This window comes from Struthio camelus, chromosome 27 (genome assembly GCF_040807025.1).
Source record: "Struthio camelus isolate bStrCam1 chromosome 27, bStrCam1.hap1, whole genome shotgun sequence".
NCBI classification, from domain to species: Eukaryota; Metazoa; Chordata; class Aves; order Struthioniformes; family Struthionidae; genus Struthio; species Struthio camelus.
This window is the reverse complement of record NC_090968.1, coordinates 5451515-5466557: the sequence shown is the minus strand read 5'-3', so window position 1 is coordinate 5466557 and position 15043 is coordinate 5451515. Positions and strand designations below refer to the sequence as shown.

Below are 15043 nucleotides of genomic sequence, written 5' to 3'. Positions count from 1 at the left end.
GTAGGTGCTTTTTGCTGAACCCAGTGCACAGAGGCATTGCTGCCCGGTGCCTGCAGTGCCCCAGGCTCCACTGACTTATCTCATTGATGAAGATGATGCAGGGCCAGTGAGAAGACAGCGGCTCTGAGTTTCTTTCATGCACTTGTTACGAGTGATAGGTTTATGAATCGGCAGCCTGATGCTCGGGTGGTCTCCTTGGCTTGCAGAGCGTTCCCACAGCCCGGCAGGCCCTAAAACAGGACCCTGCGGAGGGAAGGGTGCAGCTCGGCATCGGGCACAGATGCTCCTGGGAGCAGTGGACCCTCTGCAGCATGTCCACTTCTGGGTGGCTGGAAGAGGGGTTTCTTTGGGAAAGGGAGCACAACCATGTCCCGTGTCCAGGGGAGCCAGGACTGGCCACCCCCACATGCGTTATGGCTGGGCTCAGTGCTAGGGCCAGGGCTTGCACCATGGCTTTGCTCTAGCCTCGTTGAGAGGTCTGCCTGTATTTCAGCTTATTCCCTAGGAATAGCTCGGGGTCTGGGTACTGCCGAGGGGAGGAAGAGCTTAAGGGCAGAAAGGCAAAAAACTTGGGTCTTCTTCTGCTTTGCATGTTAAATGGGAGTGAAGGGAAAAGACCTCCTTGTCTCGCGTCTTTTTAATTTCACTCCTGCACATCCACCTTGACTAAAACCAGGGGGAGGGAGAGGACAATCCATCATCATGTAGTTAATGAGAAATGTGCCAGGCCCCGTTTTCTAGTGTAATGATGTAACACTGAAATCTCTGAACAAGCTTTGCAAATGTGCATTAATATAGTGCCATCTCATTATATAGCCATTCCTGAGCAAAACCAGCCAGCCGGGGCAGGCCCTGCCGTGCTTACAAGCCCCCCTGCTCCCAGCCTCCGCAGGCCTGGGATGGCTGGGGAGCAGGCAGGGAAGGCCAGGCAGGGAAACGCTTGCCCTTGCAGAGCAAGGCTGAGGCCAAGCAGGCTGGGCTGGGGAGGACCATGACCCCCGAGAGGCCTGGCGAGTGGGGCTGCAGCTCCCTACTTGAGCTGCTGCGGTTGCCCCTCTGCAGTTGCCCCTCTGTGGTTGCTCCTCTGCAGCTGCCCTTTTGCACTTGCCCCTCCGCAGTTGCCCCTCCGCACTTGCCCCTCCGCGGTTGCCCCTCCGCGGTTGCCCCTCTGCAGTTGCCCCTCCGCGGTTGCCCCTCCGCACTTGCCCCTCTGTAGTTGCTCCTCTGCAGCTGCCCTTTTGCACTTGCCCCTCCGCGGTTGCCCCTCTGCAGTTGCCCCTCCGCGGTTGCCCCTCCGCACTTGCCCCTCTGTAGTTGCTCCTCTGCAGCTGCCCTTTTGCACTTGCCCCTCCGCGGTTGCCCCTCTGCAGTTGCCCCTCCGCGGTTGCCCCTCCGCACTTGCCCCTCTGTAGTTGCTCCTCTGCAGCTGCCCTTTTGCACTTGCCCCTCCGCGGTTGCTCCTCTGCAGCTGCCCTTTTGCACTTGCCACTCTGCGGTTGCCCCTCCGCACTTGCCCCTCCGCGGTTGCCCCTCTGCAGTTGCCCCTCCGCGGTTGCCCCTCCGCACTTGCCCCTCCGCGGTTGCCCCTCCGCGGTTGCCCCCGCCCGTTGCCCTGCCGCGGCCGCTGTCCGCGGTGCTGACGGTCCCGGCCCCTCCGCGCCGCGCCCGGCCCCGCTGTGCTCGGCGCTGCACGGGCGGAGCGGGGCGGCCCTTCTCGCCCGGGAGGGGGGGGGGGGGTCTGCTGGGGGGTCGGCGCCAGAGCAGCCTGTCCCCGGGGAGGGGAGGGGGGGCGGCTGCGTGTCCCCCTGCCCTCTGCACGCCTGCACGCAGCAGGGTGGGGGAACCTGGGGGTGCGAAGGCAGCCGGGGCGGGGAGCGCAGCGCCGGCGCTTCTAATGAGAGCGGAGCAACCAGCGGCCGCGGCAGGGCGCGGGCGCGCCGCTTCACGGCACGTGGAGGCGCGCTCCGGGAGCGCCCACTCCCGGCCGGTGGGGAAGAGGCGGGGGGGACGCGGGGGCGAATGCCCGCGGGCGGAGCGATTCCGCGGGGGAGGCACAGGCGGGCGGGGGACGGCCTCCCCCCTCCCTTCCCCTGCGGTGGTACCTCCCGGGCGCGCCAGGCCAACGGCGCGGCGGGGCGGGCGCGCATGCGCCGTGCGGCGCGGGTGCTCGGCGCTGCACACGGGAGCGGCAGCGCCTCCCGGTGCCGAGCGCCGGCGCTCCGGGGCCGCACCGGGCCCAGCGCTGGCTTCAGCCCCCGCCAAGGCCTCGCCTGCCCCGTTGCCCCCGCGGAGCCCTCTGTTCCCCGCAGCCTGGTCATGGACCCTGTGCGGCCCCCGTACCGCGGGCCCGGGCCCTTCCGCTTGCCCTACCCTGTCCCCGGGCCCCGGCCGGCCCCCGAGCCCGCCGCCCTGGGCAGGATGCTCGGGGCCCTGGGCAAGGCCCAGCGGCTGCCGGAGCCGGGGCGCCAGGTAGCGGCGGCGGCGGCGAGGACCGGCTGGACTGAGCCTCCGGGGGCGGCGGGGCGGGGGGGGGGGGAAACCGAGCGGAGGCGTCAAAGCGAGGGAGGGAGCGGCCGCCTGCGCCGGGACGTCGCCCCCCCCGGGATGCGGGGACCGTGGGAACGGGGCGGGCTCTCGGGCACGGTCCCCCCTCCCGCCCCATCTTTCCCGGCCGGTCCTCGGGGAAGGGATGCCCCGAGCGGGGTGGGGAGCGCCGCTCGGCCTGGCGCAGCCTAAAGCTTTCGCCGTCTCCCCGCCTGTCTTCTCTCCGCAGGAGCCGCTTGCCTCGCAGGTGTCCCTGTCCGCCCTGCTGTGGGACCTGGGCTTCGGCGCGGGCCCGGAGCGCGGGGACGGGCCTGGCGGCGGCGGTTCGGCGAGCCCCGGCCCCTCGCCGCCCCCGCGGACCCTCTCCCTTCCCGCAGGCCGCAGCGTCGCGGGCCGGGCCAGGACCGCCGCGGCGCTGGCCCGACCCCTCCCCACGGCCGAGGACGGCGAGCGGGACGCGGCGCTCGGCGCCTGCGGCAGGTGAGTGGGGCCGAGCCGGGCTCCCGCGGGGCTCGGGTGACCCAAAACCGCGTCCAGCTGGGTGGTGGAAACGACGCGGTGTTTTTCCGAGCGGCGCCGATCCCCCTCGTGCCTTTGGCCTGAGTCCTTCCAGCTGTTTAGGCCGTGGCTGCGCTCCGGGGGTGTGTTTGTAGGTGGTCTGGGGCCACGGGGGATAAAGATGCTCCGCGAGCAAAACCGCGACCGAGCCTCGTTCCCCGCTGCGGGGTCGTGCAGTGCCCGACCGCGGCGTCGGGCCGAGTTTTGCGCTCCTCTTTCTCGGCAGCGCCGCGAGGCGGCCCTGGAAGCGCTTTGCTGCAGCCTGCTTGCGGGTGGCAGCATTGCACGGCCGGGCGCGAGGTTTCTTGCTGGTCTTTTCCCCCCCCCCCGCCAACTGCTCCGACCACAGCGGGGTTGTGCTACGGGGTTGTTGTTGCGGCACCCAGCCGGCTCTGCAACACCCATCCTGCCCCGCGCCAGGGGTTCGCAGCGGTGCCTGGGGCTCCGTGGACCGGGATGCTCCTCGGGGACTTCCCGGGGCCGGCCGGGTGCCGCCCGCGGGGAAGGGGCTCAGCTCTCTGTCTCGCCCCGCGGCGGGGATGCAGGATCCTCCGGCGAGGCGGCGGGAAAGCGCCACCCGGCAGAGGAGCCGTGCCGTTCAGCGCCCGGCTCGGCAGCGCGCCTCCGCGCCTGCCCGCCCAGCCCGCGCCGCTGCCCGCCCTGCAGCCCTCGCTGCCTCCGCTCGCCCCCGTGCCCGACGTCCCCCCGGCCGCCGGCAAACAGTAAGTGCCGCCCCGGCGATGTCCGCGCCGGCTCTCCTTGCCCCCGGCTCCGCGGAGCGTGGGCACGCGCCCTGCGTCAGCCCGGCGTCGCCTCTCGGCGAAGCGCCGACCTGCCTCCGTGCGTCGCCCCGCTTAGAGCGCCAGCGACGAGGCCGGCGTCGAAGGGAACCGCTTTATCGCTGGGCCTGAACGTGGTTAAGATTCACTGCCAGAACGAAGCCGTCTACCAGTACCACGTGTCGTTCAGGTAGCAGCCCCCGGCGGGCGCTGTGCCGCGCCGCCGGCAGGGCGCCCGCCGGGGCAGGGGCTCGCGCGGTGTCTCGTCGGGAGCATCCCGCCTGGGAGGGTGGCGTGCCGGGGCAGAGCGAAACGACGGCGCTGGGCTGCGAGGTCGCAGGTGGGCCCTGGGTGGCTGCAGACCTGCGCTGCCGCATCCCGCTGCCCGGGAGAAAGCTCTTCCAGCGCCCTTCGGAGCAACCGCTAGATGGAGCGGGCAGCGCGGACACGGCGCCGTCCGGGCAGGCCTGGAGGGCTGCTGTGGAGGGGAAAGCTGGTTTGAAGCCTCCCTCCTGCCTTCCCTTCGGTGCAATGAGCAGAGCGGCTCCAGCTTTTCTCCTCTTGGGGTTTCTGAACTCCTTAGTGGGGAGTAGCTGTGGGTAGAGGGTGGTTAAAGGCTCGAGGCTTTGCAAGAGATCGCAGAAGACGCAATGGTTCTCCCTCGCATCCTACAGCCCCAACGTGGAGTGCAAGAGCATGCGCTTTGCGATGATGAAGGAGCACCGGGCGGTGACGGGAGACATCACTGCGTTTGATGGCTCTATTCTGTACCTGCCCATCCTGCTCCCTCAGGTGAGGTGTAACGCTGGTGCCGGCCAAGCTGGCTTGCCGAGGCCTGCCCTGTGGCACCGAGGATTAATCTGCACCTGGGTGAGCTCCTTGCAGCAGGAGAGGCTGTTTTAACCAGTCCTGAGGTGCGAGGGTGCACCCAGCCTGGGGGCCGGCTAGGAGAGCATCCCTCTTGCCCTGGCTGAGGCGTCTTCTCCCCCGCAGCCAGTTGATCTGAAGTCTCAGAGGAGGACGGATGGGGAGGAGATCAGCATAACCGTTCAGATGACCAAGGTCCTGGAGCCCAGTTCGGACCTGTGCCTCCCATTTTACAATGTGGTTTTCAGGAGGTGAGGGAAGGCACAGGCCCCCTTCGAGCTCTGCTTTAGCCTTTCTCCCCTGGGAGCCCTGAAGTGATCCTGGTTTCTCTTTTCTAGAGTGATGAGAATTTTAGATATGAAACTTGTTGGGAGAAATTTTTTCGACCCTACCAGGGCTGCCGTGCTGCAGCATTACAGGTGGGTGCTGGAGACGATCGCCTCCTGCGTGCTTACGGTTGCTGCCGCTCAGGTGTGCCGATGCTGAGTGCGATGGGGAGGTGGCTGGCCTTCAGCGAGTCTGTCTAGGGCCAGGCTGCAAGGCCAGGGGTCTCCTGAGGAGCATCCCTGAGGCTTAGCTGCAGCAGGCGCAATAAATTTCTCTCTCGGGCCATGTGACAGAGCAGGGCTGTCCTGCGTGGCTCCTTGTTCGTGCGGACGGCTCTGTCGCCGTCGCAGCTCAGTCACTCGGGGCTGGAAACTCGGAAGTCTTTGCTTGGTTAGCTCTCGCCCTGCTGCTGGCCAGCTCTGGTTAGCATGACCTTAGAGTACCTATTTTCTGCAATGCAGTTCAGGGGTTATTAGCTGAAAGCTGGCAGCCAGCTGAGAAATAAGTTCTGTATGTTTTGAGTGCTCTCTGGCTAGCAGGACGGCTGCCCTGCTCGTCTGGCACAGCCGCGCAGACAGCTCTGGTGTTAACGTGAACTCTGTTGTGGTTCTTCCCCTTGGCGAAGGCTGCAGGTTTGGCCAGGGTACTCCGTCAGCATCCGGAAGAGGGACGGAGGACTCTTCCTCTCGGTAGATGTTATCCACAAAGTCATCCGGAGTGACTCTGTCCTGAATTTCATGTAAGAGGAGAAAAACCCGGACTGCAGGGCTCTGAGGACCAGGGCTGGTGCTTCGGGGAGCTGCCTTCCGGCGTCTGGGACCGGCTCTCAGCAAGGGCAGTGCTGCGTGCTTTCCCCGAGGCCTCCGGTGTCTCTGGGGGAATAGCCAGTGCTAGCGACTGTTGTGGCTTCTGCAATGAGACCGCTGGGTCGGAGGCCATCGGTTTGGGTAGCGAGAGCAGGGCTGTGAGCACCTCCTGTCCAAGGAGGAAGCTGAAATCCAGCTCGCCTTTCTCCCCGCCGCAGGCACGCGATCTACCAGCAGAACATAAGCAGCTTCCAGGATGAATGCACCAAGCAGCTGGTCGGCAGCGTGGTCATCACCCGCTACAACAACCACACGTACCAGATCGACGATATCGACTGGAGCAAGACCCCCAAGGATAGCTTCACCCTGGCCAGTGGCGAGGAGATCACCTTTGTGGACTACTACAGGTAGCATCACTGCTTCGTTAGCTTTGCGAATGACCTGACACCCAGCTCGGATGCTGAACAGCCTTTTCCGAGGCTGACGAGCTGCATGCTTTAGTGCAGGAGCAGGAAACCGACTTGTAGTTTCCTCTCCGTACGGTTTTTCCAGCAAAACCTATGGGATCACGGTCCGAGAGCTGGACCAGCCGCTGCTGATTCACAGGCCCAAGGAGAGGCTGACGCCGGAGGGGAAGGTGAGTGTCTGCTGCAGAGGAACTCCGACAGAGCCCTGTGCGTCCCGGCCCGTCTGTGATCTCTGCTCTAGGAGCCCAGCTCTGCCGAGGCTGAGACAGGAATGGGGCTGGCGGCTCCCCAGACCGGACGGGGAGGTCAAACCCGCGGTCTTTCCTCCCTCAGCTCCTCCAGCCCGCGTCTTACCCGTCCCTGGGAGAGCAGGGGCTTGCGGTGCCCTTTCCGCGCGCAGCAGCATGCTAACAGGGCCTGGCCTCTCGTTCCCTGCAGCATCAGCTCAACATGATACTGCTCGTGCCAGAGCTCTCTTTTATGACCGGGATTCCTGAGAAGATGAGGAAGGACAATCGAGCGATGAAGGTCAGAGCGTGCTTGTGTCAGACAATCCCCACGTGCGTGAGCCTGCATCCTGGGAGAGGGCCTGGTGCTTGGCAGGCCGTTTCCCAGGACAGGACTCTCGCCACGCCTGACTCTGCTGGGCTCTCCTAAACCTTGGCCCTCGTGTTCGCCTGGCGGGAGGTGCAGCCCAGCCAGCGGCTAGTTTGGAGAGCTGGGACCCAGCCAGCTGTTGCCTCCCCCTCCCGGGGAACCAGCACCGGAGATCTGACTGTGTTTTTACGCAGGTTTTTGGATGCGGTGCAGGGTGGGGGATACAGGGCTGTGGTTCCCAAACGTGTCTCCTCCCCCATGTGTCTGGCACAGGATCTGATGTACGAGATGTCGCACAGCCCCAAGCAGCACTACACGCGCCTGAGCAGCCTCCTGCACAGGATCGAGGAGAACCCGGACGCCTCGCAGGAGCTGATGCGCTGGGGCCTCCGCCTGGACAAGGACATCTGCAGGGTAAGGGCTGCTGCCCCAGCGCGGCAGCAGGGGCTATCGCTGGCGCTGAGCAGGCGCCGGGAGGTTGGGGCGCTGCTGCTGCCCTCCTCGGAGCCGATGTCTCTGCGTCGCTGAGCTGTGCCATCCCCGCTCGGCCTGTGCGCAGGGTGGAGAGGCCTTCAGCAGGAATCTCTCTTGCAGCAACACGAGTACGTGTGCTCGGGGATGGCGAAAGACCCCCTTGGACAGCTTCTGTGCCAGGCTGGAAACAGCAAAACCAGCATTAACAAAATGCTTATTTGGTGCCTCCTGTGCCCCGTCGAGCCCTTATCTATTAAATGATAACTTTCCCCCTGTCTCCTCGCCCGCGGTCCTGCTTGCAGCTCCTGGATTTTCAGTGCAAGAAAAAGGCATTCGGGCTCAGCAACTGTCTAAGCTGTGCTCAGATCACACAGCCCGGTGGCCGTCGGTTGCACGGTCTTACTGGGGGAGCGAAGGCGGCAGGTTCTTGCCCCCTTGCCTTGGCGCCAGCAGCTGGCCAGTGGGTTGCACCATCTAGACTTGGAGCGCGGGGCTCGTGGACTGGACAGCAGAGCTGAGGTGGCCGGGGGAGCGGCATTGCAGCCAGAATCACTTTCAGTTTCGGCTCTGTTCAGACCCAGGGCCGAATCCTGCCCATGGAAAGGATCAACTTGAGGCACAGCACCTTTTCACCCTCCGAAGACCTGAACTGGAACAAAGAAGTGATACGGGAAGTCTGCATCTCCACGGTGAGCTGTTGCTGCAGCAGAAGCTGCCTTTTGGAGCAGGCAGCGCTTTCAGCTCGGTTGTTAAAACAATATCGCTTTGTTTTGAAATTGGGATGGGTTTTCTTAGTGCTGGAATCCAGACTGCTCCATTCCTGTCTGGACACGGAGCTGTGTTTTAACTAAAACCCTCAATTTATTTACATTGGCCTTATGTTTTGTCCTGTCCTTCCTAAGGAGGTTAGAGGTACGTGGCCATGGTGTCTGCTTTTTCACCTCCTCCTGAAGTCGCTGTAGGTTGGCCTGAAGGAGCTGAATATTCCTGTATGGCCAGGTGGTTCCTTGGGTTGCTTTCCCTGTCCCAAATTTCCCTTCTCCGCTGCATGGAGAGAGGCAGGGCTGCTGGGCTGGGAGCTGAGTGCTGCGCGCGGGCATCCACGCGCTCCTCCTGTACCATGTGCCTGGGCCTCTGGCTTGCTCTTTGCTTCTGGGGGAGCCGCTTAGATGTCTCCATTTCTTTGTTTTCTTCTGTGTGAAATCGCGGTGTGAGGGCTGGGAGGCTGCAGGGTTGGGGAAAGGAGACAGTGCTGGGCACGCTGCCCCGTCCTCCCCAGCAGAACGTGGCTGCGGCTGGGTGCGACGGGCTCGTAGCGGGACCGCTTGCCGGGGAACGCAGCAGTTTGGGAGCCACGGTCCTAACACGAGGGCCTGTCCTCGCCTCCCTCCTAGATTGCCATGAATTACTGGGTGCTGGTTTACCCGAAGCGTGTGCAGGACCTAGCAAAAGAGCTGGTGAGCACGATGGAGAAGGTGTGCGGCCCGATTGGCATGCAGGTGAACTCGCCTGCCTGGGTGGAGCTGAAGGACGACCGGATCGAGACCTACGCCAAGACTATCAGATGCGTACTGGCTAGCGAGGTGATGGAGGGGCTCGGGCCCAAGTGGGTATCTGCAGGGGGGCTGCGCTTCAAACCCTGCGGGGGCCCTCGTCTCCGAAGGCCTTCAGCAATGAGAGGGGAAGAATTACCACTCTGCCTTAGATGAATAGCCTAACGCATGCCAGACTGGGGTTTCCCTGTGGCCCGAGGGACTTGCCTGGGCCAGCTTGTGTTGGTTATGGGTGGGACAGGCAGCCCCGCAGAGGCAGGGCAATGCGCTGCTGCCACAGGGTCTTGCAATAGGCAGGTCCTCGGTGCTCGTTATTGCCATTAAACGAGGCTAGCCCGTAACTGCACTCGCTAAGGCCCAGAGGCTGGATTGGGAGCCCAGCGAGGATGGAGGGGAGGCTTGCCAGGCTGCGGTTTGCGGGTCGTCTCGGGCTGGGGCTGGGTTGTCCCGTGGCCAGTGAGTGGGCTGTGCAAAGGCCAGCTCTGCATGTTTCCTCCTCCCCGGCTTCGCTTCCTTGCAGCAAAAGGTGCAGATGGTGCTCTGCATTACCACTGGTAACAGGGAGGACTTGTACGGAGCCATCAAGAAGCTGTGCTGTGTGCAGTCCCCAGTGCCGTCGCAGGTGAGCGCTGCGCTTTGCAAGGCCCTCCAAGCATGGAGCTCTCCCCTCCGAAAGCAGCAGCCTGCAAAGCAGGGGAGGGTGCAGGGAGGTCAAGTGCACTCCTCTGGCCTCGCTTTCCTCTTCTCCCATTACCGCAGGTCATCAACGCACAGACCCTCATGGGCCAGGCCAGCAAGATGAGGAGCGTAGCCCAGAAGGTCCTACTGCAGATGAACTGCAAGCTGGGCGGGGAGCTCTGGGGAATCGACATCCCCTTGGTAAGGCGTGCAAAACCTCCTGGCCGTGGGAGCCTCTGCATGCACGTGTGTTTGTGTGCACACGTGTGCAATGAGTTTGCAAGCCGTGGGCTGTAAACTGACTTTGCATTTCTCTCTCCTGCTTGGCACGCGCTTGCACAGACACTTGGTTGTTCCCTGACTCTGCTAGGGAAAAGCTTGCTGAATGAAAGGGGCATTCAGTCTCTCCCTGAAACCTCCCCTTCAGTCTCTGGCAGGGGAATGTCCCTGCTGTTCCCTTGCAGGGCTGTGAGCGCGAGGAAGGGAGGGTGCAGTGATTAGCATGCTAGCCAGGGTGTCGGGGGAACGTCCTGCTTCCCTGTAAGGCTGCTCTGTGCTGGCAGGGCTGAATCCAGTCGTTAAGCACTAGATTTTTCTGGTGGCTGCAAGAGCAGTTACTTGCCTTGAATGATGCAGTGTCATGATCACAGGCTTCCCTTGGGGAATGCAGATAAACCATCTGCAAAATTGGGGTATGGCAGCTCTGTTTTGTGCATGCAGCTAGAGAGAAGAGGGGCAGGGCAGGCCACAGGCCCTCAGACTTATTCCTCAAGTGTTCAGACATGGCTCGTGGCGAAACGGGGAGTTGTGTTTGTGCCTAACTCCATCTCTGTGTTCCCGCCTCCCTTGTGCCTTCGCAGAAACTTCTGATGGTCATCGGCATGGACGTGTACCACAACCACAGCAGGGCAACGCGCTCCGTGATCGGCTTCGTCGCCAGCACAAATCAGTACGTTGCTCCCATGGGGGAGCACCCTCCTTCTTCCGTGCCTCTGCCGCGTCCTGCCGGCTCTGCCCGGCCGCCAGCCTTTGCTGCCGCCCCGCCAGCCCCCGGGGTGCCGGGGGCAGTCGCGCAGCCTGGCTGCGCTCCCGCTGCGAGCACCCGCAGGCAGCTGAGCTCCAGCGTTTCGCGCGTCCCTGTTTGCGTTTCTTTTCCCCTGTGCTAATGCCGCCGCGTCCCTGCATGGTGCTGCCTCGCCTTTCCTAGAAAGGGGAGAAGCTAGCGACTTCCCCTTGACTGCTGCGCTCAGCAAGGTCTGCACACGTGCTTGTGTTTTTAGCCGTTAGCACCAAGTGTCGTCTTTGATGCACCCTTTGTGCCGTATTGCTGGGAAAGACGGCTGTAAAGGCTGAGCTGGAATTTATTTCAGTTTGCACAACTGCTCTGGACTTTGGTTCCTGAGTGCGGGTGCCTAACGTTCGGCTCTCTCTGCCTCGAGGATCCTCACAAAGTGGTACTCGAGGGTCGTGTTCCAGATGCCGCACCAGGAGATCGCCGACAGCCTGCGGCTCTGCCTGGCCGATGCCCTGCAGCGCTTCCACGAGGTGAGGCCGCGGGAGCAGGCAGCCGCAGAGCCCGGAGCGTGCCACGTGTTGGCTGTCCGAAAGCCCTCTGGGCTGAGGGGGTTCAGTAGTTCTTTTTAAAAAAAAAAAAAAAAAAAAAAAAGTAGTCAGCCTAAATTCATGCAAGTGAGTAAATAGACTCTGCAGACTTTGGACTGGATGCAAAATCTGAAATGACCCAAGCATGACCCAGGAGGCTCACTCTTATCTCAGGAACGTGCTAACCTGCCTTGAGGATTAGTTTGCACTGGGGCAAGTGCCACTTTACTCCTTTGCTCGTATTGCCACTTGAGCCACTAAGCCTTGTTCTGTTGTCCCACATCCCCAGCGTGAGAAAAGCAGTGCAAGGGTCTGTGCGACAGGGCAGGGGCCGTCGGCGTGCGGCTCGCGCCGGCCCGGCCGTTTATGCGGGACCCGTCAGCAGCAGGGCTCTGCTCGGCCTCCGCCCGCTCACAGACTCGGACACTTGCAATTTTCCCTATTCCTGTGCAAATGCTAGGGAAGTGCCCTGGAAAATGGAAGTTTGCTACGATTGTCCCCCATGGGCAGGATTAGAGCAAACACTTCTCTCTGTGCTGCCAAAGTCTCTGAAACCTGCTTTGAAATGTGTTTGTCGAGACTGAATATTGCCAGAAATGTTCGGCACCCCTGAGGCCAGCCGTTGTTTGCGATCCAGCAGTGATCAGGGCCCTGGCTGGGTTTGCATCCCAGGCAAAATACGCCAGAGTTGAGCCAGAAAGTGTTGGCGCAGCCGTTTCGTGCCCGCTCTGCCATTGCCAGCGCAATAGGGAGCGAATCTGTGCCCTGCCAGCCAGTCCTCTTGGGTGTGCAGAAAAACACCAGTGACCACCTCATGCTTGTGCTTCCCCAGATGAATCACTGCTTGCCCAGGAAGATAGTGATTTACAGAGACGGCGTGTCCGACACCCAGCTCGACACGGTGGTGAAGTACGAGATCCCGCAGCTGCAGAAGTGCTTCGAAACCTTCGAAAACTACAAGCCCAGCATGGTGGTCATCGTGGTGCAGAAGCAAATCGGCACCAACTTCTACTCGACCATGGCGGAGAATTTAGTGTCCCCTCCACCGGGGACGGTCATCGACCACACGGTCACCAGCTCGGAGTGGTGAGTGGGAATGCCGGGTGCTTTCGGGAGAGGCTGCGAGCTGCGCTCTCGGCCGGCTTGCGCCAACCTTTTCCTTTCATCCCTCTCAGGGAGGATTTCTTTTTGTTGGCCCATTGCTCCCGCCAGGGCTGCAGCCTCCCCACGCGCTACATCTGTGTGCTGAACACGGCCAACCTGAGCTCCGAGCACCTGCAGAGGTAAGAGCAGGCTTTCGCAGCATCCCACGCCAGCGGGGGGGTACCCAGCCCTCCCTGACGTTCTGCAGCGCCGCGGCCCTGAGGCTGAAGCCTGGTTTTATTGCAAAACGGTTCCCTAGAAAGCTAGCTGGGAGGGCAGCAGTTCCCATGCGAGTGCAAGGCTTTCTGCTGCTATTATGGGGTTAGCTTCAGCTGGGAGGACTTGACAGGAGATGAGAGAGAGGAGGTGGATTGCATCCCTCTTACTCATCCCTGGGCAAGAAATAGCTGCAAGTCTGGTAAACAAAAATCTGCATCACCCGGTGCTGGCCTGGCCTGGGTGTCACTGCAGGAGAGCTGCTGCGGGCGCAGGAGCGGCTCGGGCAGTGCCTGTGCGCTTGCTGCAGTCGGGCACCGTCAGCGCCCAGGCAGAACCCGAGATTTAACTCGTGCAATCGGGAAGAAAATACCCGTGCGAGCAGGTTTAGCCTGCAGGCTTTGCAGACCTTTCCCTGTGGCTGCTGGGGCCAGGCACGGGCAGAGCCAGCACCGACCTGTCGGCGCACGGCCTTGCCCTCGGGAGAAGGCAAGAGCCAAGAAGCGTTTTTGCCAGCTTTTAGACATGACAGCACGGGCGAGAGAGCGCGGCTCCCCCGCGGGGAGGTGGGAGCACTAACACCCTCTGCTTTTGCTGTTTCCAGGTTGACTTTCAAGCTCTGCCACTTGTACTGGAACTGGCCGGGCACGATCCGGTCGCCCGCACCGTGCAAGTACGCTCACAAGCTGGCCTTCCTCTCGGGGCAGGTCCTGCACCACGAGCCCGCCATCCAGCTCTGCGACAAGCTCTTCTTCCTATAGCCGGGAGGCGCTGGGGCCAGGCGCTCCTGCGAGCAGGCACGGCCAGGGGGCTGTCCTGGGCAGGGGGCACCCCGAGCCAGTCCTGTTAAGTCTCCTGCAAGGGGAATGTTTTTCCTTAAGTTTGTTTTTATGAATGTATACATATGGTTTCTTCAGTTCCCTTTCCCTGTTGCTTTAAAAGGGCACTCCGAAGTGCTAGCTGACTTGGAAAAAAGTTCTCAAGTGGCGCTCGGCTCGGGGCGGAGGGAGGTGCTTTGCCTCCTGCCTCTTGGTTCTTGTCTCTGCTCCATGCATGGAAACAAAAGCAGCCCCTGTACTCTGCAGCACGGTTCAAATCCACCTTCTCCGTTGCCAAATCCAACGCCCTGCCGGCAGCGCAAAGCGGACGCAGCAGCAGGAAGCTCTCTGCTGACCGCCGCTCTCCCGTCGCTGCTGGGGCCCCCGGGGTGCCCTCCCTGTCCCCCGCCGCGCGGCGGAGGACGTGTCACGGAGAAAGGGATGTTCCTGGAGGGGTCGCCAAGGGCAAACGTGGCCCCGGGGCTGTTCTGCTCGGAGATCTCTCTGGCACGTGCAGGCAGAAGCTGGCCGCCCCAGCAGCGTTGGCGGCGGCAGAGGGTCTCGGCGCCGTCGCTGCCCGCCCCGGGACGCGCGGGGCTGCCGGACTCCCTCAGCGCCTCTGCCTGGTACGGATTAACCCCCAATCACGCCGCGTGCGGACCGCGGGTCGCCATCCTCCGGGCGCCGAGCCACCTCCGAAGGCACCGTCCCCTGTGTCCTGTCCTCCCTGTGCTCCTCGAACTTCCCCGTACTGGTGCTGAACACAGAAACCAAACGTTTCCACGTTTCTCCCCAATCTCTTGCTTTGCCTTCAGGACAGCTGCAGGTTTCAGATTTTAGTTTGTTTTCTCCAGCTCCTGTTTTACAAAGCCAGGTCCGGCTTGGTTCTTCGTCACGTGCTTAAAAAGTGGCTAGTTCTGTAAGGAGAAGTCTCTTTCTTTTTTATTCTTTCAGCTGTCAGACTGCTAGGAGAGCACATAAACCTCCCAAGGGGAAAATCATCTCTCTGAATGTTTCAGCTCTTTTGCGTGCCGTTGCCTTGGTCTGGGGTAGGAGAGAAGTGTAAGAACTTGGAGTTTAAAACTGTCGGGGAGCAAACGTGAGCTGCTGGCTGAGGTGTGCTGCGAGCATCCCGAACCCGGCTGGCGCGCGGGCAGGGCTTAGGGGACAGCCGGGAGCCTGCCCCGCCGGCCCTGGTCTCGCAGCCTCGCCGCTCGCGTTTAGAGCAAAACGCTTGAGAAACACTTTTTTTTTTTTTTTTGGTGTAACCGCAGACGCTCGTTCACTTCAATAAACCAGTTCCCGGCAGCTTCTCGGTCTCTCCCTTCTCCGAGGCTGGTTTGGAGGCTCGGGGGCCAGGCTGGGAGACGGGGCCGTTCCCCATCCGCGGCAGGGTTAGCCCCGTACCGAGAGCGAGCCCTCTCCAAAGACCCGCAAGCGTTTGCGCAGCGGGCCGCGGCCGTGCCGGGCTGCGAGCGCGGCGCGGGGGGGGATTTCGGCGCTTCGCCCCTCGCACGCGGGGTTTTTTCCTCCCGGGTTAATCATTGCCCGCGTGCCAACGCTGCGCCCCGGGTCTGCCAGCGCCCGAGAGCCGCTTGGATTTCGTTGTATTTG

The 15043-nt window shown here is 62.4% G+C and overlaps 1 protein-coding gene across 1 annotated transcript; it reads left to right on the top strand.

The window, feature by feature from the left end:
• The first annotated feature begins 2145 nt into the window (after positions 1-2145).
• Positions 2146-14740, top strand: PIWIL2 (piwi like RNA-mediated gene silencing 2). The gene is made up of 21 exons (XM_068920530.1): positions 2146-2469; positions 2774-3024; positions 3648-3824; positions 3961-4071; positions 4556-4673; positions 4875-4999; positions 5087-5167; positions 5701-5814; positions 6100-6288; positions 6434-6518; positions 6787-6876; positions 7219-7359; positions 7995-8108; positions 8814-9002; positions 9493-9594; positions 9732-9851; positions 10511-10599; positions 11090-11195; positions 12085-12338; positions 12428-12535; positions 13216-14740. The coding sequence occupies exons 1-21, from the start codon at positions 2146-2148 to the stop codon at positions 13370-13372; spliced, it is 3045 nt and encodes a 1014-aa protein (XP_068776631.1). The 3' UTR covers positions 13373-14740.
• The last annotated feature ends 303 nt before the right edge of the window (positions 14741-15043 follow it).

Coding starts and splice junctions, on each gene's coding strand:
- PIWIL2 (XM_068920530.1), top strand. CDS start 2,146: ATGCGCCGTGCGGCGCGGGTGCTCGGCGCTGCACACGGGAGCGGCAGC. Junction 3,825..3,960: donor CCCCCGGCCGCCGGCAAACA/GTAAGTGCCGCC, acceptor CGCCCCGCTTAG/AGCGCCAGCGACGAGGCCGG. Junction 4,674..4,874: donor TGCCCATCCTGCTCCCTCAG/GTGAGGTGTAAC, acceptor TCTCCCCCGCAG/CCAGTTGATCTGAAGTCTCA.